At 48.0% G+C, this 27585-nt stretch overlaps 1 protein-coding gene and 1 long non-coding RNA gene across 4 annotated transcripts; one reads left to right on the forward strand and one right to left on the reverse strand.

Annotated features, from left to right (window-relative positions):
- Positions 1-858: 858 nt before the first annotated feature.
- On the reverse strand, positions 859-23762 carry SIGIRR (single Ig and TIR domain containing). Of its 3 annotated transcripts, none has more exons than XM_067540442.1 (10): positions 23707-23762; positions 17017-17315; positions 15338-15536; positions 14574-14704; positions 12291-12431; positions 9386-9529; positions 8619-8721; positions 7543-7693; positions 3801-3975; positions 859-2189 (listed from the first exon to the last, which is right to left on the reverse strand). In XM_067540442.1, exons 2-10 carry the CDS (start codon positions 17072-17074, stop codon positions 1987-1989), a joined length of 1305 nt encoding a protein of 434 aa, XP_067396543.1. In that variant the 5' UTR covers positions 17075-17315; positions 23707-23762; the 3' UTR covers positions 859-1986. The 3 variants fall into 3 exon arrangements, with proteins under 3 accessions (XP_067396543.1, XP_067396540.1, XP_067396541.1); XM_067540439.1 differs by having other exon boundaries at positions 23545-23748; XM_067540440.1 differs by lacking the exon at positions 23707-23762 and having other exon boundaries at positions 17017-22450.
- Positions 11184-27533, forward strand: LOC137148024 (uncharacterized). Its single transcript, XR_010918422.1, has 3 exons — positions 11184-11460; positions 12694-12818; positions 27350-27533. It is a non-coding gene; the product is annotated as an uncharacterized lncRNA (long non-coding RNA).
- Positions 27534-27585: the final 52 nt, after the last annotated feature.

Raw genomic sequence — 27585 nt, forward strand, 5'->3', positions numbered from 1 at the left:
AAAGAGCCTCATTCGTGCTCTACCTTCCAGCCAGGACTAGTAATAATTAAACATTATTAACAAGCCCATGGATAGTGCACTGCACGGCCGGGCACTCCGCTCTCCCCAGGCAGAGCGCAGATGTTGAGTCAGCTTTTTGCTTGGTCTTAAGTCTACTGTTTAACTTTCCCTTTGGAAGATGAAGATGCCGTGCTGGAGTGAGCAGTACTGAGGATCTACCATCTGCTAGAAGCTGGGGCCAGGCCCACCCCCAATCTCTTGGCTGACTTGGCTCTTCTCTAACCTGATTTTAGAGTGGCAGCAGCCGTTGTCCGAACGCAGGGGGTTGCCGTAGTATCTAGAGTCTGAGCTCGTCCATTTTAAAGTCATAACTGAAAATGAATGTGGGCGGGTCTCCTGTTAGTCCCCATTTTCTATACTGCATCTGTGTCCTGCATGGGCCTCTTGCTCACGTCTATGACTCATTACAGGTAACCTAGGAGAATAATATTTACCACACCCTTGGCCTCAAACACAGTCGAGTTCCCAAGCGTGAGGGAGCACTGGCATTAAATAGTGCTGTGCCGTTTGTAAATCAGATCAGGAGCCTTTGCCAGCGCACGTGACGCCTGATCTGCATTCCCCCCCTACCATTCCAGTCCTGAGTCCCCGCAAAGCTCTGCCCTGTCTCCTGCTTTTCCAGGCCGTTGGCACAGGACTAGCTCTCCATGGCGCTGCGTGTTGCAGTCCTAACTGGGAAGAACTGTTGCTATTTAACGTGCGGTGCTAGCCCTCCTTACACAATGGACTGACTGGCTCACAACCTGCATCCTATCATAAAGCTACTGGTGGAGGGAAAAGGCCAAGACCAGCTTAAAACAAACGTTATTTTAATTGCATTTCAAAAAGAAGAAAGAGCGAAGCCCTGCGAACTGTTCAGGCGGCTTCCAACAACTGTGAAACAAGGAAACACACTTTCCAAATCTATCCCATTGAGCCCTAACAAACAGTGCTGTAAATCCTACTGGTGAGTCATGCAGTTACAGGGCACTTTGCCGAGTCCTGGCTCTTGCTCCTTCACAGGCATGGCCCCTGCCAAGGTGCTGGGGGTATTAGAACCCATAAGTAACAAACAGTGACATGTCTCTCTGCGACAGGGGGAGGATCAGCCTCTGCTTTCAATCCCCTGTGTTCTTCTCTCCCCCTCACGCTGCTTTAATACCCCTGGCTGACTCTATTCTTTAGTCATGAGGCTGTTAGGTTCCCCCCAATTCCCATCAGACCTCTGCACTGTCTGGTCTCTCATCACATGGTCGCTCCAGCTGATGGCTGAGGCCTCCATGTGAATTCACTGCACCAGTGCTACGCCTACTATGGAATTCTAAACTTATCATTAAAAACCCCAGTCACCTTTCAAGGTGACACCCTACTTAGTGCTGCTGGTGGCACTTCCCCAATCCAGTCACAGCAAAATCTAGTACCTTGGTATAGCCAGCAGCTCAGTGCTTGCCAGTCACCACACGATGCAGTACCTCGGTAACTAATGACCACAACAAAATCTAGCACCTCACTGGCATCTGTTACTGCAATCTCCACCTAGTGGTTCTAGCAATCACAGAGACATCCCTCCCTCACAATCTGCAATGTGGTGGGCTAGCTCACAGCACCAGCTTTCCCTGTGCTGTTTCCTCTCCACCATCCCAGTCTCTTTCAGCAAGTTCCAGGCAAAAGGCTGAATTCTTCTTTCGGAACAACTTCCTTGGGTCCTGAACAGGTTTAAAAACAAAGAGACCCAGCATATAAACTGGACTTCAGGCTTCAGTGGGTGGGTTAAAAAACCAGCTCGTCTCCATGCCTTGACTTCCCCACAGAGAACACACAGGAATTGGAGTGCTGAAGACCTTTCCAGGCCTTTGGGTTAAAGAAACTATCAGCTCTTCCTTCTAAATAGACACCAAGGTGGCCAGGCCCATGGGAGCAGTAATCCCACAGTCTCTCCTCTCCATCTCAGATATCGTCTTCTGTCACGAGGCAGTAGAAGTCTGTCCTTGCTTCGTAGTTGCGTGATCCCAGGTCAGAGATGTCTATTTCATTCCTCTGGCTCTCTTCCAGCTGCACTTCTTCCATGACGCCAGCTGCTAGTGCTTGTGATCCATCAGTGCCAATCACCCGAGGAGGTGGCGGGCCCCTTAAAATGGACCTACGGACACCTGCAGGGATGGAGAGAGAGAGAGAAAGTACAGATTGGTGCGGGAGGGCGGACACTGCTACCGGCCCCTCATTCAGTGGGAATCCTAGGCGTTCTGGTTTGCTTTGGGGGTGGAATGGGGATTTTGAATATAAACTCTACAAGGCTTTTCTACCACAGAACAGCAGCTCTAGTGTGAATCCATGCCAGCCAACAGTGGAAGAACAGGAAGCTAATAAAACAGGGACAGTGCTTCTTAGTGAAGAGCTGTTGTTGATGTGTATGCATGTCACAATGTCTTCCCGAGCCCCCTGCTAGAGCCCGGCAACACTGGAGAACAAGGCTCCCCCCGGATCCCAGTAGACTGCTGTAGTGCTGGACGAGCCTAAGAAGGGCAGCTTTGCAAGGCATTGTGCTGGGATGTTGCTGATAGTTGGGAACCAGAGTCCTGACCACTTGCCGTCAGACTGCAAAGAACACTCGGCACAATAACCTCCGTGCTCCTGTCTGAACTCCGGCGACAGCTGTGCCAAGCCCAGCACTTTGCCATTCTCCTCCTGACAATACAATCACTGGGTGCAAGCAAGTTGGCCTCTTTGTTGCCAGCTGCTTGTAAAGCTTTTGTAAGCACAGGGCTTATTTTAATCCTGTTACTAAAATAATATATTTCCTTGCAACTCAGCATGTGTTAACAAAGCCTGGACTCATTCTCCAAGAACTCGGGGCAGATACCAGTAAGTGCATCTCCCCCCACTAATCCAGTCAACTTCAGCTGTTCCAGAGGCTTGGGAAGAGACAAGGCCCAGCAATCATCACTGTCCCTTCAGCCTCTGAAGGAAACAAATGGCCATTGGTATAACCCTTCCCTTCTGCTTAGCCCTTGCTCTCCCTGAAGTGTTGACTAGGAGGATATGAGACTGCGTCAGCCTGCCCAGAGAAAGGGATGGTGCCTCCAATTACTCTGCACTTTTCAGCATCCTAGTAAACTGTGGGGCTCTCTCCAAGAGGCCGAAAGGGAAGGGTAGGTTCTGTTAACTAGAGGCACCTGTGGCCGTGGTGGGGAGGAGCTGGGGTTGGAGGCTGTCCACAGCGATTTGGTTACTGCCAGACATGAATTTCTTGTGTCAGAAGTGGTTAGCTGACCAGGATTTGGTCACATCATTGAAACTTACCATCTAATTAACCCAATCCAAAATCAATGGCAGGGGACAGCCTTGGGGGCATAGGAAGGAAACTCGCAGCCATAGTGCAAGGCTCAGGCAGGCAGTTGCGGAAAGCCGGGGAAGGAGGAAACTTTCAGATGTCTATCAGTGGCTCTTTGTCATTTGTCATCCCTCTAATCTCCCTCTAAGATTGGCTGTAACCTCAAACACGAGGATTTTCTCCCTTGGAAATGGTACTCTGAGGGTGAACTTTGCTCCCACTCTAACCCAGCTGCATGGATGGAACACCAACGGAAGGGGCACACACCATGGGAAGTCTGGCCCTGCAGGAGCACATCCTCTACTCAAGGTGTTAATGGAATAAGTGGTTGCAGCCCAGCCAGTTTGTGGTGACACCCCCCTTTATAGAATGGGGCTTGGAAATGATGGTGAAGGAGCCAGATAAGAACCAAGACAGCAGGTTACTGTACCCAGGTCTCCCTCAGGATGGGGGTCTCCGCGGTACTCCAGGTAGCTGCTGTGAAGGATCAGCATGGGGTCCTTGTCCTCCTGGAGCTGGGTCTGAGGGTCCCCCATGATCCCCTGGTAGGACACCTTCCGTGGCAGAGCGAGGCACAGCTCCTTCCAGAAATCTGACGATGGGCTCTGTAAGGAGGAGGGAGAACCCTGATAGCATTCTCCTCCAAGCTCCATTCAAGCCATATCTTCCTCCGAGTGCAAAGCCCCGCAACCCACCACCTCCAAATCTCTGGACAAGTTTCAGCACCAACTTGCTGTGAAGCACATGCAGCAGCTCTGGCTCCTGAAGAGTTTATGGAGACAGAACTCCTTTTTCTTGCATAGAGAGCTGGAAACTCAGCCAAAATCAGGAAAATGGAACTTTAAAAAAATGTTTATTCTGTCGCGCCTAGAGGCCCCAGCCACAATCAAGATCCCATTGTGCTAGCCCTGTCCGTACCTGCAGGAAGGCACCATTCTTACCCCGCTGAGTGTACAGTCTAGACACACAAGACAGATGAAGGGTGGAAAGGGAAACAAGGCACAGAGGGGAAATGACTTGCCTAAAGACGCCATCCAGCAGGTCCGTGGTGCAGCTGAGAGCTGGGGAAAGAACCCAGGTCCCCTGGCTAGATGTCCTGTGCTCTATCCACCAGAGCATGTTCCTCCCACAAACTTCTGCCACTTCTGTGGCATTCCCCTCATGCCTGGGTCCCACAAAGAGCAGGGGAACGGCGGGCAGTTCTCTAGTAGGCCTAACTCTTTGGGAATTTCACATTAGCTGAACCAAGGAGGATTCAGTGCTACCTTATCTGCAGTGCCAGGATCAACTCTGAAGGAGCAAATGCTGCACAGAAGCCCCTGTGATCTGACCAATACAGCAACAAGACGCTTCCAATCCCCTTCAGTCAGGGGCAAGTGTGGATGGGGCCTCAGATCTCAGACACCGACAATCTGGCACTTACAATGCTTTCTTCTTGAAGGTGGAGGGGGCCTGGCATTTGTTCAGGGCTGCTTCACTGGCAGAGTTGCTCTAATATTATAGCTCCCTGGTGTCAGCAAGGGCATGTCCCTGCACATGGCTGAAGCCTCGGCAACAGAGCTCTGGCAAAGGCTGTACAGAGAAGATGGCATCCCGCCAAGCTGGGATCAGGAAATACTAGTAGAACCTGGGTGGAGAACCCTGCAAAAGAACTGCTGAGACTGTACAAAGACTAGAAGCTGCAGGTCTAGGCTTGGGTTTGGAAAAATAAACAGCTGTGGGAAGCAGTGGGGTTTCCTTCTAGGCCCAGGACAAAGCTTCTGTCCAGCTTTCCCAGCTAGTTTTCTGGTCCCAAACATGTGGCTCTGGTGAGGGTTAAAGTGCAGGTCTCCCCTGGACATAATGGGGCTCCAGATTCAGTGTGTGTCACTGACTTCAAAGCCAAGGTCCTGGCTCTTATAACTGCCAGACTCTGGGATCTGACAGTGGAGTCTTTCCTTCTGCATCATCACCAGGAATAACGATTCTGCAGGCTGCATGATGCCTCGCTTGGTTATGCCTGTGCAAACCCATTAGCCTTCCGTGGCTTGCACAGGTATAGCCGAGGCGAGGATCACGGTGGGGTTTCACAAGCCTCACTGAGGGCAGAATTTGGTCTGCAAAGCCCCTCCTGCTGGTGATGGTGCAGGGAGGGAAAGAGCCCAGTGTGAATTTGGGGTTCCCATTTAACTGGTAAACTGAGCCCTTCTAGTCTGAAATTAGAGACTTAATCCCCCCAGAGCTCCGGGGAGCATGCATAGTGGGTCAGTGGAAAAGGTAGGCGAGGACATGGCGCTGCCACTCCTTTCTCCCCGCTCCCTTGGAGCTAACTGTGCCCCCAGTGCACTTAACTGTGCACTTAAGTGGGGTGCACAAGGGCTAGGGACAACCCAGCTCCTAAAATGCTCTTGTTAGTGACAGACAGCATAAAACTGGGCTTTGGTTGCATGTGTCAAGGCCACAGGAGGAAGGCAGTGTGTTCCCATGAATGTAATGAGCCAAAGGATTTATATGTGGCTCCATCCTAAGAGTCATCCTGTGTTAGATACATACAGGGGGGCGTGGCTAGTCTAATGAGGGAGCCCGCATGCTAACAGTGTACACGCAGCTTCTATCAGAGAACTGGGGAGGAGTGACACACAGGGGGAGTGCCACCAGGAGTAGCAGCAGCTCTACGAGGGGAATCCATGCTGAACTCTGAAGAGTACACCGCTGGGAATGTAACCTTCTATAACGTGACTGGGGAGGAAACACCATTAATTGCAGAGAGTGGTTTAAAAATGCTCGACTGTCACTGTGAGCTTTGCTCCTTACACAGTTAAACATCCAATCTCATGCACAATTGTGTATCTAATTTCTGTAACTAATCACCCCAGCTGCAAAGGCAGCCTGAGTAAGTGCGGTCATTTCTGCGCACAAACAGGAGACTGTTCCAGCTCTGCCATTGATTTGATGAGTGTCCCTGGGCAAGTCATTTATAGCCTGAGTTTCAAAAGTCCTCAGTGCCCAGCAGCTCTCATTGTTTTCAGTGAGAGCCAAGCTCTTCTGAAAATCTGTCCCATTGCATCTGTGTCTGTTTGGAGATTAATTTTATTCTTCCCCATCTTTGTGCTGAGAGATCTCTTAACGTCCTGCCAGTTGTCATCTCTCAGGTTATGGTGCCACCATGTGGCCATCTGTGTCAGTACTTGGAGCTACAGCACTTCTACAAAACTCTGTGGTCGTTTGCCTCTGAGTCTCTAGGCGAGGGAGAATTATGTGGATTACAGGATTTACTGTTCTTTGTGGAAAATCCCAGCCAGCAATTAATGTGGGTAATGTGTCAGTGGCCAGAGGGCTTCTCAAGGAGAGCTGCAGGGCAGGGAGCCCAGGGCGGCAGCCAAGAGGCCTGTTGGGGAGAGCAGCAGTGTAGGCTGTTCAAAGGCCCCTGCACTCTTGTTTTGATGTTGCAGGACACTTCCAACAGAGCTGTCTGACGGCATGTACACATTACCACTTATGTCGGTACAATTTATGTCATTCAAGGGTGTGAATAAGCCACCCCCTGAGTGACGTAAGCCATACCGACCTAAGCGCCGGCATGGACAGTGCTATGGCGGCGGGAGAGCTGCGCTGCTGTAGTGCTGCTAGTGAAGACCACCCCTGAGAGGCAATAAGTCTGGCCTGACAGTTCAGCACTTATCCTTGGAGTAGGTACAGTCTGTGTGGGTCTGGGAGAAGCTCTGGTTTCTCTGTTACTGCAGCAGGGGTGAGGTGGCACTCACTGCCTCCAGAAAGGGAGGCTGCTCAGGAACTACACTGACAACTAATTGGATTTGGCCTGCCTTCCCAGCCATAGGGATAGAGTAGCAACAGCAGGTGCCAAGAGGAGGGATGTATAGGGCCAGGGCAGGACAGTGAAGTGTCCCAGAAGGTTTAGTGGGGAAAATCCTGAAGACTCCACTCAGCCTATCCAGCTCTATTCTTCCAGAGTGGCAGAGTGGCCTCGGCACACACCATTGTGGGGTCAGCGAGCAGAGGGAGCATCTTGGGCCCTCCACCACAGAGAACCATGACTGCACTTCAGTGCTCCTTGCAAAGTGCGACATGCAGATTTGCCAAGGAGAGCGGAACGCAGAGCCTTTCAGCAGCACTGGGTGAAACCCAATTGACAGGAGCCCTCCACTCCCTTCCCCCCCCCCCCCCCAGCTTACCATTGAGCCGGCCTGCCAGAGCAGTAGGGTCACAGCATTCTTGTGCTGCCTCAGCAAGTTGATGGCTGGATGCGCTATCTCCCGGTACTGGCTCTCAAAGGCGATAAAGATGGGTCTTTGGGACAGTTCCAGCAGTCTCCAGAGACCTTCCCTGCAATACAAGGCAACCATTCCAGGGAGTTAGGAGTGCAGTAAATCATGCCTGTTCAGCTAGCCCATCTCTTTATCGCCCTGACCAACTGCAAAGCAATGGAAAGACTCCCATTGACTTCAATGAGCATTGGCTTGGAAGCTAACTACTTTGGGAGCTGGAGTAAGGAGAATAAAAGCAAGGTTTTTAGGACTTGTAACCTCATTATAGGCGCATCTGCGAGAGATGCCTTTAGTTAAGGTTGCCCAATACTCTCTATGATAAGATCGCATTTCTTTGTTTACTTTGGCAAACTTTGATAGTTTGGACTGAAATTTTCCATGCCAGGTGTCTAGCAAATGTTTTAGAAAGTTTGAACTAAAAAGGTTCAACCATTTCAGAGAACAAGATTAGAGAAGAATTTTTTTTTAAACTTACAGTCGTTTCATCCAGAAACTCTGGCTTTGGAACAAGAAACTTGAAATTTGATATGATGGGGGGAGGGAGGCAGTCACCATGGTGCCTGGGATGTGCCTTTTGCTGCCCCTATGAAAATTCACCTGAATCTGGCCTGTGAACAATTTCAGTTCGCACATGCTCTGTAGAGACCTGTTAGAGTTTGGTTGCTAAATTCTCTGAAGAGTCCGTCTGCCCTGAGCATGCTCTAGGTCAGAGCTGCGCAGGCTAAGCAGGACTTACTTGCAGTTGCTCCTCCCTCCCAGCCACCAGGGGCTGCTGTGGGACAGGAACTGAGAGCAGGGAGACTGTGCTCCTCATCCTCAGTGACTGTGGAAGAGGAGGAGGAATAACATGACTGGGTGGCGGTGGGGTGGAAGGGGAGGAGAACAGGGTTGAGTTTGCCTGGCAGTTCTAGTGAGAACTACCTCTGTGCTACAAGGAGAGCAAAGCAGCACCCTATCTCCCTGCTCAGAGGCCAACCAGTTACCTGAAGTTGTTGTTGCACCAGTCTTGCTCCAGGTATGCATACGAGAGAACCACAATTAGGCGCCGGCACCGGCTCACGTTCATGATCAGGTCTGCTGAAGGCTCTGGGGGAATGAGGTAGAAATGAGATTCCCAGTCGCAGCCACGGCGAAGACTCGGCAGTGCCAGAACGGGTCACCAGCACTTCACTGCTCATCCTCCTCCAGGAACGGGCTGCCTTAGCATCCGAACCCGAATTGAGGGCAACAGTGTGCCCTACATAAAGAGGCCCGCAGTCTGTCAAACAATGGAATTCAGAACCCAGCCCATCTTAGGGAGTAAAACACTCTTCTCCCAGACTCGGGTTACACTATTGGATCTGAAGACAGTGTTTTCCAGTAGTTACAGCAGGGGACCAGGTGTCAGGACTCCTGGGTTCCATTCCCAACTCTCTCACTGAATTGCTATGTGACCCTGGAGATAACACTTAACCTTTCAGTGCCTCTTTTCTCCCCATCTCTATAATACTCAGCTATTGATATCACAGGGTTCTTAATCAATTAGTGTTTGTAAAGCACTTTAATCTTTGACTGCAAGGTGTGTGCGAAGGGAAGTGTCACACCAGAGAGCAGATCTGCTCCGCAGGGTGAGGCTTCTTGTGCCAGCAATAAACGTGTGTCATGAAGAGCAGTTTCATTAACCGCAGGTCAAGACTGACTTTCCAGCAGTGGGAGCATGTCCATTTGCAGGCACAGGTTAAATGGGCAGCCGTGTCTGGGAGTGCCATACCTGAGTTAGGCAGGATGGCCTTATCATCCAGGAAGAGCTTGTAGCCATGACGGTTCTCCAGCTGTGGCTTCATAATGAAGTTCACAAACTTCCTGTCGTCTGGGGAGTCTGCATAGGACACGTACGCATCATACAGCTTCCCATCTGTGTAAAGTGCCCAGCAGGGCAAGGAAGAATGGGGGTGGCAAAAGACACACTTAACATTACAGAGTGGCAGACATAGAGCTCAGTTTGTCAGCACTAACAGCCAGTTTCCTATAAGCTTCCCAATGGGGGAAAGCAATTCTCTGACACCTCGGGCTGGAATCTCTTTGGGCCAGGGCACCTCTGTTAGCCTGAAGATGAAGAGCTGTGTAAGGACATGATGCTACTGCCAGGATTTTTAATGACACTGAAAAACTCAACATATAGGAAACCCAACATCCCAGCCACATGAAGCAGAGAGCTCCAGAGGTGGACTTTAAAGGGTCTCTGTCCCCCTGAGAGGAGCAAAACAGGAATTGGAGCTGGACCAGATCTTACACCCCAGTGTCCTGGTGACATCATCAGAATTATTTTCCCAAAGAGGACTGTGCGTATTATTATTACCACAAGGGTTTGTGCTAGCAGACCACATGTTTTTTGCGGCAAGGACTGTCTCTTTGTAGATGTTTTGAAAAGCACCAAGCAGGTGGTGGGTGCAACTGCAATACAAGTAATAATACAAATCCCACAGTAACCCTGGCAATGGTCCCAAATATCTGTCTTCATAGGTTCTCACCATCTCTGTACTGATGTATTTTCTAATACGTAGAAATATGGGATAAAATACGCACACACATACTCCTAGTATTCCCAGATTTTAAAAAGACACCATAATTACACAGACTAGGTAGGTGAGCTAATATCTCTTAGTGGACCAACTTCTATTGCTGGAAGGTTACAACTTGTACCTTCCACCAACAGAAAATGGTCTAATAAAAGACATTATCTCACCTACCTTGTCTCTCTCATATTGTGGGACCAAATATGGCTACAACAACATTGCAAACAAGCATAATTAGAGTTAATGTTAAAAGAATCAATCATATATTTCCAAAAAAAAATCCTTAAGTGTGTTGCAGTTTAAGAAACAACAAAAAAAACCCAAATAAAAAGTTAAGATTGCATTTCAAAATATCAAGACAGTGGCTAATATGCAAATACACAGGAAAGGTCACCCAAACAATCTTAACTCTGCCCCACCAAACCAACAACCAGAAACTTGGAGAGCACTTTATCCATCTATTACTCAAGAACATCTCATTAACGACTGAAAAAAAATGATCTTACTGAATTTGTGTGATGGACTGCAAAGGTTATCTGTGTTCTGGTGGCACAATGTGGCAGAGTAAGGATGTCTGGGTGACTTATGTATTTGCATACTTTACCAAAACACCTAAACATTGAGAGTGGAATTCATTTCTAATCTATGTAATAACTTCTTACCAGCTTCACTTTGACAATAGTCTTAAAGGTCTTGTCTTCAAGCTGAATTGCACTGATTTAATGTAAGCTATTACTTAAACCAATTCAGTTCAACTGGAACAAAAGGGTGTATGGACATTTATTTCAGTGTAGCTTAAATTGATTGGGAACAGACTCAAGCTAAACCACAACTAGACACTATAATGGGGCACACAAGGCAGGAATGGGTAAATTGGTTACCAAAGATCCAATCAGCCCAAATTGAGACACCTGGAGCAGGGAGTAGGCTTCCAGGGAGGGGTTTAAAAGGAAGTGCAGTTGGGGGGAATAGATAGAGAAAGCAGATGTGAAGTGCTCACTATGGGAAGAGAAGGCTGGCTAAGACTAGGGATGATTGATATCTAGCAGATCTCCTGGAACAAAGAGAAGAGGTTATATTTATGTAGCTTCAGACTTATTTTGGATTTTGAGTGCTCTGGAAGAGGTAGAACTGCAAGTAACCTAGCTGGAGGGCTATGTCTCTGCAACCCAGAAAGTGCTGGAGGCTGGGCTGGGCAGAGCAGAGGAAGAACAGCTGGGAAATGGAGGCTGAGTGGCTGCATTGCACAATGTTGGAAGAGAACACTCTGGTAAGGATGTACTAGAACAGCCATTTTTAAATTGAAAGCAGTATCTATAGAAGGGTTTGAACTGATTTAACTGAACTGGTGCAAATGTGTGTAGACAAGACCTAACAATGACAGAATCTTTCATAAGAGTTAGAGAAATAGTATAGGTTTTCATAAGAATACAGAAACTCTGTGACTTCACACATGGATAGAAAAGTGAGTGCTATTGTATTGTTTTAGGAATACAGAAGCATGTACATAACATCTTAAGTTCACACATGTATCTTTTTAAAGAAATCACAGGGGAAAATGTTATTTCTGAAACACCTTGAACAATTGCTGCAAACTTTTTAGGCACTGAGTTTTTTGGGATGAGATGTGGTATAGGAAGTTTCAAGTCAATTGGTTTGGCTTTGGTGGGGTGGTTTGACAAATCAAGCTAGCTTCAACCTTAACTTGACGAAGGGAGTAGCCTCCCTTCACAATGTACTGAAAACGTTAGAGAGAACTCTGAACCAAGAGGCGAGAGACACTATTAGAGGAACAAGGAGTCACAATCCAGACACATTAGGGATTGTCTAAAATTGTCTTTGCTATATGGGGCAAGCTGGGAGGAGGCAGGAGGGCCCTTGGGCAGGAGTCAACCTATGGGAAGGTGAGGGCAGGAAGATCCCTTGGGTCCAGGGTAATTCTAGTTCACTTCTGCTTTCCAATCCCTTTCTCATGAAACCTTTAGAGAAGCAGCAGAAGCCCAAAAATCTGGATCACTGAGATCTTCCCAAACACTCCCCCTGCAAACCCAAAATGCAAATCGCACTGAAAATAGGATTCATGAAAGCCCCCAGGGTTACCGTTCATCTCCAGCTCCCCGTAACGGTCCCTGTACCAGAGACGCATGTTCAAACGGCACTTCACATAGATCATAGCCAGGAGCAGCAGCAGCACCAGGACTAGGATGGCTGCCAGCACGGCACTCACATGTCCAGCAGCTTCTGCAATTACAGAGAAGGACATTTTCAGAACATGTAGCATCTGAATCAAAGGAATTTACCCCTTGGTGAACAAGGGGTTTGGTGTGGCTTATGGTCTGCAGAGGGAAGGGTGAGCAGAGGTTACTGACCTCAAAGCTTTTAGCTAAGACTCAGTGTGTTGTCAGCTTATGATCTTGTATAACAGTTGTAGTGTCTGCCTGGGAAGGGTGCCCTGCATGTACAAGGGATGGACTCTGATCTAATGGGCTTTTTACATTTCTAGCCACCAGTGTGAAGAGTGGCTCAGCTGCATTAATGGAGGCATAAAAAAGGATCTCACACATCAGCTTATACAGGCACCATGATATACAGGGGATCCCAAGTTCTGTGACAGCAGCCCAGAGACAGGTGAGAGAGTTTGGGGTCCAGGGTACTTGGTGCTTTGTGGCTACAATCAGCCATAGTGTCAGAGCTGAATTCTCCTTCTTCAGAACAGGACTAATCAATCCCTTCACTGTATGTGCGCACACATACAGACTTTCCTACGCTAATCTGGAGAGACTGTGTTCCATTGGGCTGAATCCAGAGATTCCCCATCATCAACTCCTTCTTGCTGTTCTTTCAAACAAAGAAGTCTTGACCTAGGTGACTAGCCTCCTGGAGGAGGCCCCATCTCAACCGCTTCAGGTTATGGTGCCATCATATAGCACCATATTCTGTCAGCATATTGAAAGAAAGCTTCTTTACTTAATAAAGCCCCCTTTTCTCTACTCCTCCTCCCCCAGTTATGCCAATAATGTCTCATTGCTGGAGGGTGTACTTTCAAAAGAGCAATAGCTGAGAAAATCTGGCAACAGGTTCAGGACTTGCCTCAGCAGGTCACTGAAAGGGTTAACACTCATGCACGCTGCTTTAAACACAAGAGCAAATCAAAGTACCAGGCAAAGTAGGTGCTGGCTGGGCAATTCCCCACACACAGTGATTTTGCTACTACTCTGTGTATGCAGACCACACCATGGCAAGCAGCACTGCTCCAGAAGGGGGTATTCAACCTATCCTCTGGCTCCCTGGATAGAGATCAGAGGGCGGGTCTTGACAAGCCCACCCTGCCTACTTGAAAGTCTCACTGCCAAACTGACTTTGTGCTCAGGTTATTTTAATTACTGTCAACACAACAGCCCCCACTGGACCACAGTGCTGCCTGTGGACTAGTCCGCCTCAGCCCTGCTGAAATCTCACGGTCACCCTTCCCTGTTTAACATGTATGGTCTGAGCTCAACACCACAGTGGGCTTATGGGTTATGATTAGGGCTGCAGACTTGTCATAAATTTTTTAAATAAAAAAGTCATGGAGCAGTCATGGTAAACTTAGTAAAAGTCAGGTGGCGTGTGACTTGAGTTTAAAAAAAAAAAAAAAAAAAAAATGCTGTGACAAATGAGGAGGAGGGACCCTGGGGGCGGGGGAGACTGGTGAGCAAGCTAGCCCCACACTAGCCCCACAACGGCTGCTCCTGTCCTGCAGGGCTGGGCCCAGTTCTGGGCTCTGCGCCCCCTCCCCCGCCCTTGCCAAGTTGCAACACCACTCACTCAAATGTGAACTGGCTGCTCCTTGGCATGCTGGAGGGGTGGCTGGGCCAAACCTGAACAGTGCTGGGACCCCATGTGCCAAGTTGCAATGTCTGGGATGTGGAGCAGGGCCTAAGTGCAGGAGCCACTGCTGCAGGGCGAGTTTATTAAAATCACAGTCAGAAAGAAGTCCGAGACAAACAGGAAAATCACAGTATCCAAGATGTTTTTCCCACCATGGCAAACCTGGAGGCCTAACTATGATCTGTCTGGGGTCAAGATCTCTTTAGAGTCCATTGGCATTTAGCTTTATGGGGGGCTTCTTTTACTCTGGACAGCCTGTGAGGCACCCACCTATCCCCCACTCACAGCCTGCAATATGAGGCGCTAGTTACTGTGAAAGTGTTAGTCAGACTATTCAAGTTACTCCCAACTCATCTCAGAAATACCTGTAGTATTCTCTGTTTCCACCTGGAAAGCCTCCATAGACTGGCAGAACCTTGTTTCATGGCCTCATCCAGTAGATCCCACCATAAATGATATAGTAACGCCTTCCCTGCACCATTATTAACGTGGCGTAGATGCCCAAAGAGCTACCTGATCTCTGCAGTGTGAAAGTAGCTGTGGTATTCCTAACCGAGCAGGCAAACACACCATAGTCCTCCTCGCTTGTCAGATTCACCCCCAGAAGGCTGGACATGAACTTTTCTGTTTCATTGTCATGGAACCTGGAGGACACAAGAGATTGGCATTAGCCTACACTTTCAGGGAAATGGTGTCCTTTCCTAAACTAGGAGACTGAAGAGAACAAGGAGTTTCTAGTTGGAGTTCATCTAACTAGCCTACAGGAACTCTGTTCTTTCATTCTGTTGTACTGTAGGGACCAATTCAACCTGGAAAAGAAGTACAGGGTAGAAGGCTAGAGGCTGTCCATCTCTAACCTCTGATAGGGTTCTGCAATCTACTTGACTGTCATTACTGGCAGAGCTTTGTGTGGCTCTAGAAGAGCAGAGGTGCTGCAGATGAGGTCTGAGGTGCATAGCAAAGCTGTGTGGGGAACCCAGGGCAAGAATGGGAGGAGGTGTAGATCAACACTTTGGCTGACAGGATGTCTTGCTGGACACTTGAGCACTGGCACACTGGGGTCCGGGACTCCTGTGAAGTTTGGCTTATCAATAGGAATACGGATACTGCTCAGTGGAGACTCTCTGGTATTGATAGATTGTGGGTCCAGGGCTCCCACTGAACTGTGGCTCCCTGGGTGCATGAATGATACTTAGGCAAGGCAAATTGCTTCAATCATTGCTTATCAGTAGTCACCTCAATGCCACTTCCTATTTAGTCAGAAGTCAGACCCTTACCACACGTTTTCCTCGCTGGTGTATTGGCTGCTCTCATTGCCTAGCCAGTGGCCATCTTTCATCCAGCGTAGGACTGGGTTGCAATGTGGGTCAAAGGGCAGCCGCACAGTACAGTTCAGTGTTATCTGGCTTCCCAAGGCAGGCTCCAAAGTCTGATTGGTCGATGGGAAGAGGACTTTGGGAGGCACGCTGCAAAGATCTATAGCGGTGGGGAAGGAAATGTCAGGAGAGACTTTTTAAAGGGACACCATCAATTTAAAAATAAGTGAGAAAATCTCTTATCTCAAGATTACACCTAATAGTAAATCCTTTTCTTTTACAATAGAGCAAAATCTGCTTTTCCTGTCTTCCTTAGTGCCTCTGATAGCGCTCTCTAAAGTCAGTCAGTTCCGCAACTCCAATGAAGAAATTGTTCACATGGTTAGTAAAACAAGTAGCAGAGCCACACTGCAGATAACAGACATGCAAATGCCCCATGTGCCCAGCCATACAATCTGTTTGTAACACGCTGGCGTAGTGTGTGGTGGGCCATGTTTTCCCCCCCAGCAGCTAGTCTGCAATGACTTTTACAGCCTCCTACTTGCTAACAAAATTCCTCCTTTAGCACAAGGAGGAGGGGCTTGTGTTCCTTGTGTTGAAGGTCCTGGATCCATTCCCCATAGACAACTAAGGTATCTAGTCTGTGTGCACAGTGTGTAACACCTTTGTTAGTGAGAGTTGGTTGAAATGAGTCTAACTTCTGAAATGCCAGTGAAACCAAGCAAGCAATTTTCACTTCCATTTGCACCCATATTTGTCATTTCCCCTCCAGCTCTAATGGCTAGTACAGACTCATGGTAAAGAGCTACTTGCCCTCTAAAAGAGGAAATGTCTTAGGGCCCAGTGCGACCCACTGCTCAGCTCCCATCTCCTTATGGCTGGTGCTTTTCCTCTTCTAAGCACCAGCCTCCTCTCTCTGCCTGGCCTAACTCCCACCACAGTCAAGAGTACTATTTCATTGACTTCAATGGGAGTTGAGGCTTTTGACCCTTCACAGTTGGTGCAAGAGCCTTCTCCTCTGCATTTTATACTATCTGGAATGGCTTCCCTGCATCTCTCCCTCTTCAAATCTACACCACAAACCTCTTTACTCCCTTCCTCTCCTGCTGCTGCTCATTCGCGATTTCGTTCTGTCAAAGCACAGCTCGTCAGGCTTGCAGCCTTTGCTTCCCCCTCAGCTATGTTGCCGTACTAGTGAGTCAGCGAGTATCCACCCTTGTCTGACCTTTCTCACATCCATCTAAGGGTTATTTTGTTACCTGCCGCTGCCCTTGTTTCTTTTTAAATTCAGTGACCAGACACTCCGAAATGGAGTACTTAGCAGGGAAGGTGCTTATACCACAAGTATCATTTTAAAATTTCCTGTCAAAGCAAAGCTAACTACAGAAGGACACTTATTCCTGCAATTCCCCCATACCCCCCCTCCACTCATGGAGGTTTGCTAGCCGAGTGTCAGAGCTGCAGAATATGACACTTCCCATGTGTGTGTCCAAGCCAGAAATAACATGGGCAGACAAGCGGCTTCTGAAGTACAGCAATGCTACTGCCTGCAGGAGGCATCAGAGTTTCAAGCCAGATATTTAATCTTGGCTTTGCAGCTGTATTTGTGGGTGATTTCCCACATTCCCCTCCAGCCCTACCTTCCATGGCCAGCCTGATGGTGAAAGAGGAGTTTCTGTGGCCCTTCAGGTAGAGCATGCAGGTGTAGTTCCCAGCATTGCCAGCCTGCAGGTGCTGGAAGATGAGGTAATCGGTCCCTGTGCAGAGGGCTTCAGCAGGTGGCAGTCTCTGCTCCACTGGAGATTGACATCTGAGCTGGGCCAAAGGAGCTGAAGGCTTGGCTCGTCCAGCGGATAGAACAAATGATTACCAGGCTCCTGCTGGCTCCACAGGTTGTGATCCTAGAAATGGTTGAGGTCCTGGCAGGACAGATCCAAGGCTGATGAAATAAGTCAGAAATAAAATACACCAGGTTAAAATGTAACTGCTTGCATTGTTACTAATATGCACCACACACCTAGCGGGAGCAGGCGGCGAGGGCCCGGCAGGCAAACAATGTTCCCCACTGAAAGCCGGCGCACTGCAGAGATGACTAATGTCTGCTGGACTGGCTGAAACTACTTATTTGTATTACAGTAGCACCTAGAGGTCCCAAGCAAGACTGTGATAGGGGCTGTACGTACAGGAAGTGACAGACCCAGGTGCAGAGAGTGCAGACTCCAAACAAAAGGAAGGATTATTATCCCTGTTTTACAGATAGTGCCTGGGCCTCAGTTTCCTAAGTGACTTGCCCAAGTTCATGCAGGAAGTCTGTGGCAGTGAAGGGAACAGAGCCCACCTCTCCTGAGTGCCCATCCAGGACCTTAATTTCTCTCTGGAATAAGCATGGACTGGCTGACATCAGCACTGCAGAGAGTGGGCAGAGTGGGGAACAAATCTTCATCGGGCAGGTGCCATGAGAAGGAAGCAAGGACCTGGCAGGCAGGGAAAGGCACAGGAAGCAAAATTGCTAACCGAATGTTTCTAATAATCCTAGATCTGAGTTCTCAAAAGATACAGCGGTTATGCAGTACCTCTTAATGCCCTTGCTAACCCAGTTTTCTGGCAGAGCCAGGTTTATTCTATGGAAGCTTTGCCAGACCCATGTCTTCTAGCTGACCTTTGCTTCTGGGGCAGCTTTCTGCGGCAGGGCTGGGTACCTGCTGGTATGTAAACATGCTGGCTTTGCTTGCTGTGCAAACACTGTGGAGCCAGGCTCTAGCTGGAGCCTGCAGGAGGAAGTGTTGCTACTCCCCCAAAGTGGCTGAATACACACCCACACCCAGCCTGCCCTGGAGGTGGAGGGGGAGAGCACACTGAAGCAGAGCAGGTTTGAATAGTGGTGAAGTTGCTGCAGGGTGGGGCTAAGGGACATTAAGGGACACTCTTGCAGTACAGCCACGTGAATTTCCTCCACAGGTCGTTCAGTTCAAATCCAGGGTTTCCCCAAAGGGATTTTCTTCTTCCTGTGAGTTTCTTCTTGCCCAGATCCCTCGTTCCACATTTAACCTAAGCCAAGCTCAGACGTATTGCTTCGGATTTCCAAGTTTCTGGGGACTGATCAATCCTAGAAATCAGACAAGGGTGAGGGAAAAATCCCAGTTCCCTTGAGGCCAACATGGAGTTATCCCCTGTAATGTCTTCTCCAGTGCTCTGGCCAGCCACTTAATGAGGCTTCCAGCACTCCCCCTCCTGGCAGGCTATGCCATGCTCAAACGGACCTCACTGGCAGGACATCCTGGTGTCCCTTCAGCTGAAACTTTCCTTTGCTCAATTCCAGCTCATTCTCTTCTACCCCTCTCCTCAGACCATCCAAAACTATTTCACTTCCCCCTGGGCCTTTATACCCTTCAGATACTAACAGACTGCCCCCAACCAGCCAGTGTGAGTTCTCTCTTTAATCCAACCGAATCTCCCTAGTTCTCCATCTTCTCGCATAAATCGATGCTTTCAGCCTTTTAATTATTTTAATCATAGCTACCCCCCTTAATGAAACTGCAGGGAATCCCTGATTTACAATAACGAGAGTCCTGTAGCACTTTAAAGACTAACACATTTAATTTCTACAGGCATAAGCTTTCGTGGGCTGTAACCCAACCCACGAAAGCTTATGCCTGCAGAAATTAAATTTGTTTAGTCTTTAAAGTACTACAGCACTCTCCTAGTCTGTATACAGCAAAAACAAACATTGCTACTCCTCTGGAACTTCTCACCTGATTACAATAGATGTGAGAACTATCAGCTCACTGCATTTGTGGGTAACAGCTGCACAGTCAGGTTCTATCTTCCTCATTGTCCAAAATGTGTGCTAATAGATGTGTGCTTAGCTGTGCAGCTAATCATTGGTTGTTGCCCTCCACATCCCATCATCAGTGCAGGAGAAGGAGATGAGGCTGGAGTCTTCCCTATTGAGCTGACCTAAGCAAGCTCTAACTCCTCATATCATGGGACAAGCCATCTGTTGCCATGATCTTTCACCAGCCAGTCCTATACAACTGATTCCTACACACGCTATCAGCACTGCTTGCAGGAGAATAGAAAGTGATATTAAACTCAGACGTTGCAAAACTTCCTCCTCCCCTGCAGGTGATGTTCTACACAGATGGCTCAGCACTGCTCTCCCCTCTGGCATCTCTTCTGCAACAACCGACTCAAAAGACTTGGCCACCAAGTATGAGGACAAGAAGAGAGACCTGCTAGGGATGCATACCCTTCCTTTACACATTAAATCTCACCCTCCTTTCCTTTCTAATGCAGGCAGATAACTATGTACAAGCGGGGTTGTCATGGTTTAAAATGTGGCTACAGCACAAAGCGCTGTTACTTCACAAGCTAATAATGGACAGAGGTGCCCACCAGGGAATCATAGTTTTCCTTATTAGTTTCCTGCCATCAAAGCTCGGATCGTTAATCTTCACACAAACTACTTTGCGGTTAAACCAGACTTAAGATATGTCTGCACTTAAAATGTTACAGCAGCTCAACTGCAGCACTGCATCTGCATTGCTGGAGCGCTTCAGTGTTGTAGACGCTCACTGCAGCAACGGAAAGGACCTCCTTCCACTGTAGTTAATGCACCTCCCCAACAGGCCCCAGTTCGGTTGATGGAAGAATTTTTTCCATCAACTTAGCACTGTCTACATCGGGGTTAGATTGGCTTAACGGCATTGCTCGGGGATATGGATTTTTCACATCCCTGGACAACACAGCTGGGTTGACTTAACTTTTTAGCATAGACCTGGCCAGAGTTCCTTCTGATGGCTAGACCAGTCTTAAAGCAAAGTGGTTGACAACTGCCCCTTGGCACGCCCATGCTTCCAGCATTGCAAATGACAGCACTTTGCAGCCAGACAACTGCCTCCAGCACCAAGCTTAGATTTGCCAGTTGTAATTGATTAGTCATTAATTAAACTGTGTGGTTTATATAGTAACAAGTGTGCAAGCCTGGTGACCTTTCATACTGTTGAGCTAAGCAAAGTGGGTGCTGCTTTCCCTTCGAGGGGGGAGGAGAGAGAGAGAGTGTGTGCGCATGCACAGGGAAAAAAAGGGTGCGTTCCAAAAACCACTGGGACAGATCTTAAGATGGTGAAAATCAACATAGCTCCATTAAGTCAGTGAGCTGATCCTCATGTGTGAGCAAATGGAGAAGTTACACTACACTAAAGGTGGGCAAGGGAGGCACTGACACCTCTTGCTGGCTCAACAAATAAGTCAACATATACAAAGAGTTTCAGACCCAAATGGTCTGCAAAGTGTGAACAGTTTATACAAAACCAGTCTAGTGGGGTAGTTGATATGCACTGATATAACTAAAGAACCTTCTTAATGCAAAAGCTTGTAGATTACAGTGTAATATGGGACCAACAAGTAAACTGTGTTGACATTGTCGGTGTTTTTCCCAGGACCAATACCACCATAAACACATCCTGCATACCAGGGAGGGGCAGAGAGATAAACCTTATCTCCGTTTCCCTCCAATGGGCTCCATAACTTTGACACTATTGATGCAAACTGCTTCTGAAATGATAGCTTGGGGTTGTGATGGCTCTTAGATAGCACAGGCTTCCCAGGACTGAACTGAGTCTGGGCACTTGTCTACACTTACCTCGGAGATTCAGCGGCAGTCGATCGCAGTTACGCAAACTACGCAAAAAAACTTGCGTAACTCCCATTGACTTCTGTTCTGCGCGCCATCTGCATTGCACCGCACCAACGGGAACTGCGTTCTTGTCGATGCAGCGCTACGCCACTTGAGAAAAGTGATCTTAATATGTCGATTTCTGGATCGACTGAGCGGGTCTTCACTGACCGCTCAGTCGATCCATATAAGTCTATCTGACAGCGGCAAATTTGCCGCCATCAGTGTAAACATAGCCTGGGTCCACAAACTTCTCAACAGAGCTCCTGGGAAGCTGCATCTTTCCCTGAAGAAACAGTTTCCCTGTCTTATGAGATGTGAAGTGAAAGGATCTGTTGTTTAGAGGTCAGGTTCTGGGGGCCTCCGCGTTTCATCTGGCTGGAACTGCAGCTACAGCTCCCTCTGCATGGCTCTCCAAAGGGGACCAGACGGGTCAAGATGCACCCGGAGACATTTATAATGGGTGCACTTTATAAACCAAAAAGTAAATCCCAAAGAAATAAGGTAAACACACTCCTTTGTCCTCTCCCCAGCAGACAAGTTCCCCTGTAACAAACCTCTTCACAAATCCACTGTGATTGGCTGAGGTTGGGATAGCAGGAAACCAGGAGGGAAAGTGCTGAAACAGGAACTTAACTGGCTGTAAGTCAGGAAGGGGCATGGAGGTGCACGGAAAGGGCATGTGTCGGGAACGTGTATTGCTGATGCAGAGTAAATCCAAGGTTCAGAATCCTTTTTCCAAACAGCTGTGGATGTTCAGACTCAGTCCAATCATGCCTGGTAGAGGAGTTGATGATTAACTCCATTTTGCTCCAGTGGGTCAGAATAAGGAAGTCTAGGAAAGTTGCAATCTCCGCAGAGCTCAGACTCTTCCTAAAAGCCTGTACTGGATCATGCAGAGGTTGTGTGGGGCGGGAAGTCCTTCTACCCCTCCAGACCCCCCTCCCTCAGAGTCACTAACAGGGCCCACTTGCTCCTATCTCACGGTGCATGTGAAATACGCATGGCAGAAAGTCCAAGCTAAGGCTATTTAAAGAGCAGGAAGCAGCCAGTCCCTGCCTTCTGAGTCTCTCTCCTGAGAACTCCTACCAACCACCATCCTGCCGTGTGCAGGAGGCCAGAGCTGACAGGTTAAAGGGCGCTAAGCTGCTAGCCTTGGGCAACATACTTCAACCTCCAGCAGATGTTGCCCCCTCGTAAGCCAGTCAGAAGCCTTCCCTCTTCCCCCTCCACCCCCATCAGAAACACTCCCAGCTCAATTTTGCTGGATACCAATAATGTCAGGCTAATGGCAGCCTTGGCTTTCTGGAGACGCCCCTCTTGTCATACGAGAAGTGGGACAGATAGCGACGTGTGACCCTGAGCGAACAAGGGCAGGGAATGGTCCCCACGCTGTTCAATGGGGAACAATCAGGGCACTAGGCAAGACCTTAGGCCAGTCAGATCAGCTCATATAGTAGGAACCTACAAAGACACAAAGTCCCAAGTGTGGATGGTGACACCTGGATTTTTCTGGAGCAAGAACACACACCTTGGCATATATATATTTTTATAACATGGTGATCTGCTGCTAGGCAGGCAGCAAGGCCCCTTTGCCCTGAATCTGGGGCAAGAGAATCACTTACCTGCTCTGATTCTGGCACCTTGCAGGACGCTCTCAAAGGAGCCCACTCCCAAGGACTCCAAAAGGTGCATACGGTGCATAAGCCAGGGCAAGGAGGGAAGGGGGTGCTCCGTGTGCTCCCTAGAATCAGAGCTTGGCCTCTGCTTTGCTCTCAGCAGCTTCAAGGGCCAGAGTTCTCGGGAAGTCAATGGTGCAGGATTGAGCTGTGCTGTAGTTTCATACTTTGCGATGAGTTAAGGTGGCACTGCTGAAGTTTGTAGTAAATTGCATCCTCTTTCCAACAGTGAGCTGCCACTGCAGAGAGGCAGCAGGGAAGAGAGGCAGCCGACAGGGACAGCGCAAGGAGGGGGTTCCAGGAAGTCAGTCACGCAGAAGGGGAGGCAGGGTGTCAAAAGCAGGGGATTGATGGGAAGCCTGTGGCTCATGGGAATAATGGAGGCCTGCAGTATCATTCCGTGGGGATCACAGCCTGAAAACCCACACAATCAAGCACTGGGGATCATGGATGGAAAGGAGTCCATGGGCTTAAGCGGCAGGGAGGGGGTAAGGAGGGGAACCCCCCCACAAAGTCAAATAATAGGGATTGGTGTTAGAGCAAAGCTCATGGGTATCAGAGCGGTAACAGAAGAACCTGTGGGCTTCCACAGCAAGGACAGGGAATGGAAGAAAGGCCACAGGGTCAAGCAGGTTAGAGGAGAGCAGCAGGGACTAGTGGGGGTGGGAAACCCATAGGAAGGGGGACAGCCTGGGGATCCAACAGTCCCTGTTTCTTTTCTAAAGGAGCGTAATCTGCCTTTATCATCAAGCACCATATACCACGACCCCCCGCCCCGAGGGAGCTCCCCGTCATCTCTATTCAATCCTCACCTGCTGGGGCTGTAGTCCTGCTCGCTCCCTGCAGCGGCCTTGGGGAGGCAGAGGGCTGATAGCACAGCTGTTACAGACAGAACAGAAGCCAGTCTCCCCTCCACCTTGGCTCACTCTCATGCAGTACTCTGCAAAGAAGATAAGCACAACGGAAAGGATTACCTTTCGGCGCAACCCCCTTCCAGCTTCAGGCAGAGACCTCCAGACCCAGAACCCAGGGCACTGCACATGTTCCTGCTGTGCACTCCCCAATCCCAGCCACTTTGCTCATGTGACCGATGACTGTCCAACAGGCTGGCCCTGCCAACTAAGTGTTTTTTTTCATTGTTCAACCTGTGCCCTTCTTTCTTTGCTTTAAGGGCTCGTTTCACTCTTTTTCCACCCCCCCCAATCACAAGCCTCCAGGCCTGCACTAGGGACAGCCAGTCTCCGCCCATCTGTTACTATTGCTCCTCCTACCTTTCCACCTGAACAGTATGGGGAAAAGGAAGCCTACACACTGAATAAACAAAACCCACCCAACCTGTTGGCAGAAAAATAGGTGACAAGGAGGACGGAATTTGCTGCGTGCAGAGCTGGGAGGCAGATTGCACAAGGGTTTTCTGCAAGAGCTCTGGCACAGCGGGAATATAGCTGCTTTGTGGAGCTCAGCCAGTCATCCCAGACTTGCATGATACTCCAGCACTCGTTAACGTCAAGCTGCCACCACTGGGGGAGAAGAAAAAAATACCCCAAGGAGCCCTGCTTTCCAATGCAGAAGCAGCAACTGGAGATGTTGAGACAAGACTAAACCTGAATGCAGCACGTGATGTGATCGGTAACATTATCTCTTAAACCCAGCACTGCAGCTAGAGAGGTTGGCCATTCACATAAGCCTTTTTCCTTTTCATATTCCACACGCTGAACTACACATTCAGTGAGCCACTGTCATGTGCGCATACACACAGTGCCAAAACTTGCGATTCGTCTGATCCCGAGAGGTGCTGAATATCCACAACTCCACTGAAGTCATTGGGACTTACCTCCCCGTCCCAACTGTTTATAGATTGGCTCGTAGAGCACAACAGCACAGCTTCAAATGCAGTATAGCCCCAATCACATCATGTATCATTAAGGCCAAGTACAGAAATATTCTGGGAGAGGACTGAATTGGAACAGTAAAAGATCTTTATTAGTAAATCTAATTACAAGATGTAATAATAGCTATGAGGAAATCAGGTGCTAATATCTTAAATGTGCATATTTTTGCCTCAATGATTTAAAAGAATTTTTTTTATAATTTTTAAACTGACAGTTTATATATCTACATTGATCACTCACCCAACTGTGAAATGCAACCACCTCTAGGGTGAACCACAATTGCTGATAACAGTGCACAATCGACCGTAGTTATTAAAAGTGTTATTAAACCAGTAATGTTCCCTAGGGCATGTCCTATGCTGTAATAATGAAAATGCCTGATGCTGGCTGAATGCAAACTCTCCTTAGATGATATCAGTGGCAGTATTTGCCACAACTCTGCTCAGAATTTCGCCTTTGCCTGCCCGTCACATCAAAATGAGACTTCGCTCACAGCTGACTGAGGGATCTTTATTTAAAGGCCCAAATCTGCTCCCATTGAAGTCAATGGTAAAGCTCACAGTGATCTCAACTGGTGCAGGTTTGTGCATTAAATGACCATCCCTCTTTCTTGCAAGATTTGATCAGCAGTGAAATAGTTAACTATGCTGGCATTTTAAATGTCATCATTAGACTTCAGAATTAACTGAGATCACACTTCTCAGTGTTATCACTTCAGGCTCTCTGCAGACTCAGGCAGACACTAACTACTGCATCCGTTAAAACATAGGTCACATTTTGAAGGTTATATTTGCAACCATAAAGGCTGACCAAGGTTAACGATTCAGGGTGAGTGAGATATCTTTTATTGGACCAACTTCTGTTGGTGAGAGAGACACGCTTTTGAGCTTACACAGCTTTTCTTCATGTCTGTGTAAGCTCAAAAGCATGTCTCTTTCACCAACAGAATTGGGTCCAGTAAAAGATATTACCTCACCCACTTTGTCTCGCTAATATCCTGGGACCAATACAGCTACAACAAGACTGCAAACAGAGATTAAGGATGGCATTTTCAAAAACACTCAGCTTTGGTCTAATTGCTCCCACTGCAGTCTTCGGTAAAACTTCCACTGACTTCAGTGGGAAGAGTTGGGCCAATACTGAAAATTCTTTAAAATCCTACTCTTTTAACTTTGTTTTTAAAACAATTGCTTGGATTTTGAAGCATGAGATGGAAGCCAAGCTGTGGCAAACAGGTTCAGCTGACCCCTGCTTTCAATGTATCTGATGACAAATGGTAGCCTACATATTTGTCTTTGCATTCCAATGACCTGCCAAGGTTTGGTCACAGACGTGCGTTTCTTGTATGGTATTTTAGCTTCTAGAATAGAAGCATCTACTTCACTGCACTGTGCTCCTTGGGTTGCAAAATGTGTTACTCTCTCTCCCACATCCATATTTGCTATTCTCATTTACCCAGGTCTGTGAATTGAATGAGAAAATAATCTATTTGCTGAGCTCCAACTCCTTAACCATTCAGAGACAAAGCATTTATGGCTAAGCAATACAACTGCTTATTAAGGGGATATTTTTCCAGCCCACTTGACTATAAAGTGGATCACACATTACAGCTCTACTGGGAACCAAGCAATACAGATTGGGGTTAGCTAGGTCCATGAATCCTTTAATATGCTGGGATATGGAATGACATTAATGATGCAAAATCATTTTTCTTTTAAAAAAAGAAAAATATCAGGCTAGTACAGCCAGATAAGCACTGTCCTCTTGAAGCATGTCTTAGTATCCCACTGGTGGAAACGCTAACATAGACCAGCCACTGACGGTTTTACCTTTGTGTCATCTAGATCTGATCTGAAGTTAATGAAATCATTGGGTTCTTGGCATCTCTGGAAACCGGGCCCTAGGTGTTAAGTTGGGCACTTTAAAACAGAGGCACATTGAATGAGCACAAATCTGGGTGTAAACAAGGAGTGGAAGAAAGTGGTAGGTTTTGTCATAGTGGAGAGAAGGATGTTCTGTCAGTTTGACCCCTTGCTAGACTCTGGAAGGCAACGTGATACGAAAGTAAAGAAAGTGGAGAGCAGCTGGGAGGGGAATGCACTCCATTCCTGGTTAAAAGATCTTGTCCTTGTGAATTTAGTGTTGGTGAATGCTGCCAGATTGACAGCTCAGGAGACTGAGGTCCTCTTTGGCCAAGAGAGCAGCGGTCCAAGCTTCCCACACGCTGGCCTCACTCCTAATATGTAGAGACAGGTCCACTTCTAGAGTGGGAGGGGAGTTGAATGTCCATGGCTCATTAGTCACTGCACTCTGCTGAGGAGCCAATTAAAGCCAATCGTGCTGGTGGGTTTAATGCTGTGGACCCTTCCCTGCTGGCGTCTATTCCAAGTGCAATTTCTTCTGTCCTATCTTTTATTCTCAAACACTATGTATGTAGACAGTCTGTGATCTCCACAAGCAGCCCTGGGCATGTGCATGTGGCTATATCCTGCATCAGTGTACAAAACATGATGGAATGAATTCATTCCATTCAGCAATTCGGTTAAACAATAAGCGGGTGAGTTACGCATCTGTCAAAAATAATCAAAAAGAAAAGGTTTAAAGATGACACTGCAGCTCTCATGCCTTTACCAGCTTTTTCAAAGGCAACTTTATGGTTAGCTTTTTGCAGAGCTCTAGCCTCAGAGTCAGACATGTCACACCTACTGTTCTTTTCTGTTTGCAGCCTGCATTGTGTCTTCTTTTGGAGAAGTATGGGATGACACAGCGTGGCTTCAGCTGATTGCTTCAGCAATGCTGCATGCCAGCTTTTCTCTCCAACCACAAAACTGGCTGTCCTTTCCCTAAGTCTCTGATCTTCGGGGGAGGGAACTTCTGAAGAAACTAAAGGTGGTTAAAATAAATTTTAAAATGAGGGGTCAAATTCTCCAGTGAACTCCATTGACACCAACAGAGAATGTA

Source organism: Emydura macquarii, unplaced genomic scaffold, assembly GCF_026122565.2.
Source record: "Emydura macquarii macquarii isolate MOO-44397 ecotype Brisbane River unplaced genomic scaffold, CSIRO-AGI_Emac_v2 contig_587, whole genome shotgun sequence".
In the NCBI taxonomy this organism is placed as follows: Eukaryota; Metazoa; Chordata; order Testudines; family Chelidae; genus Emydura; species Emydura macquarii.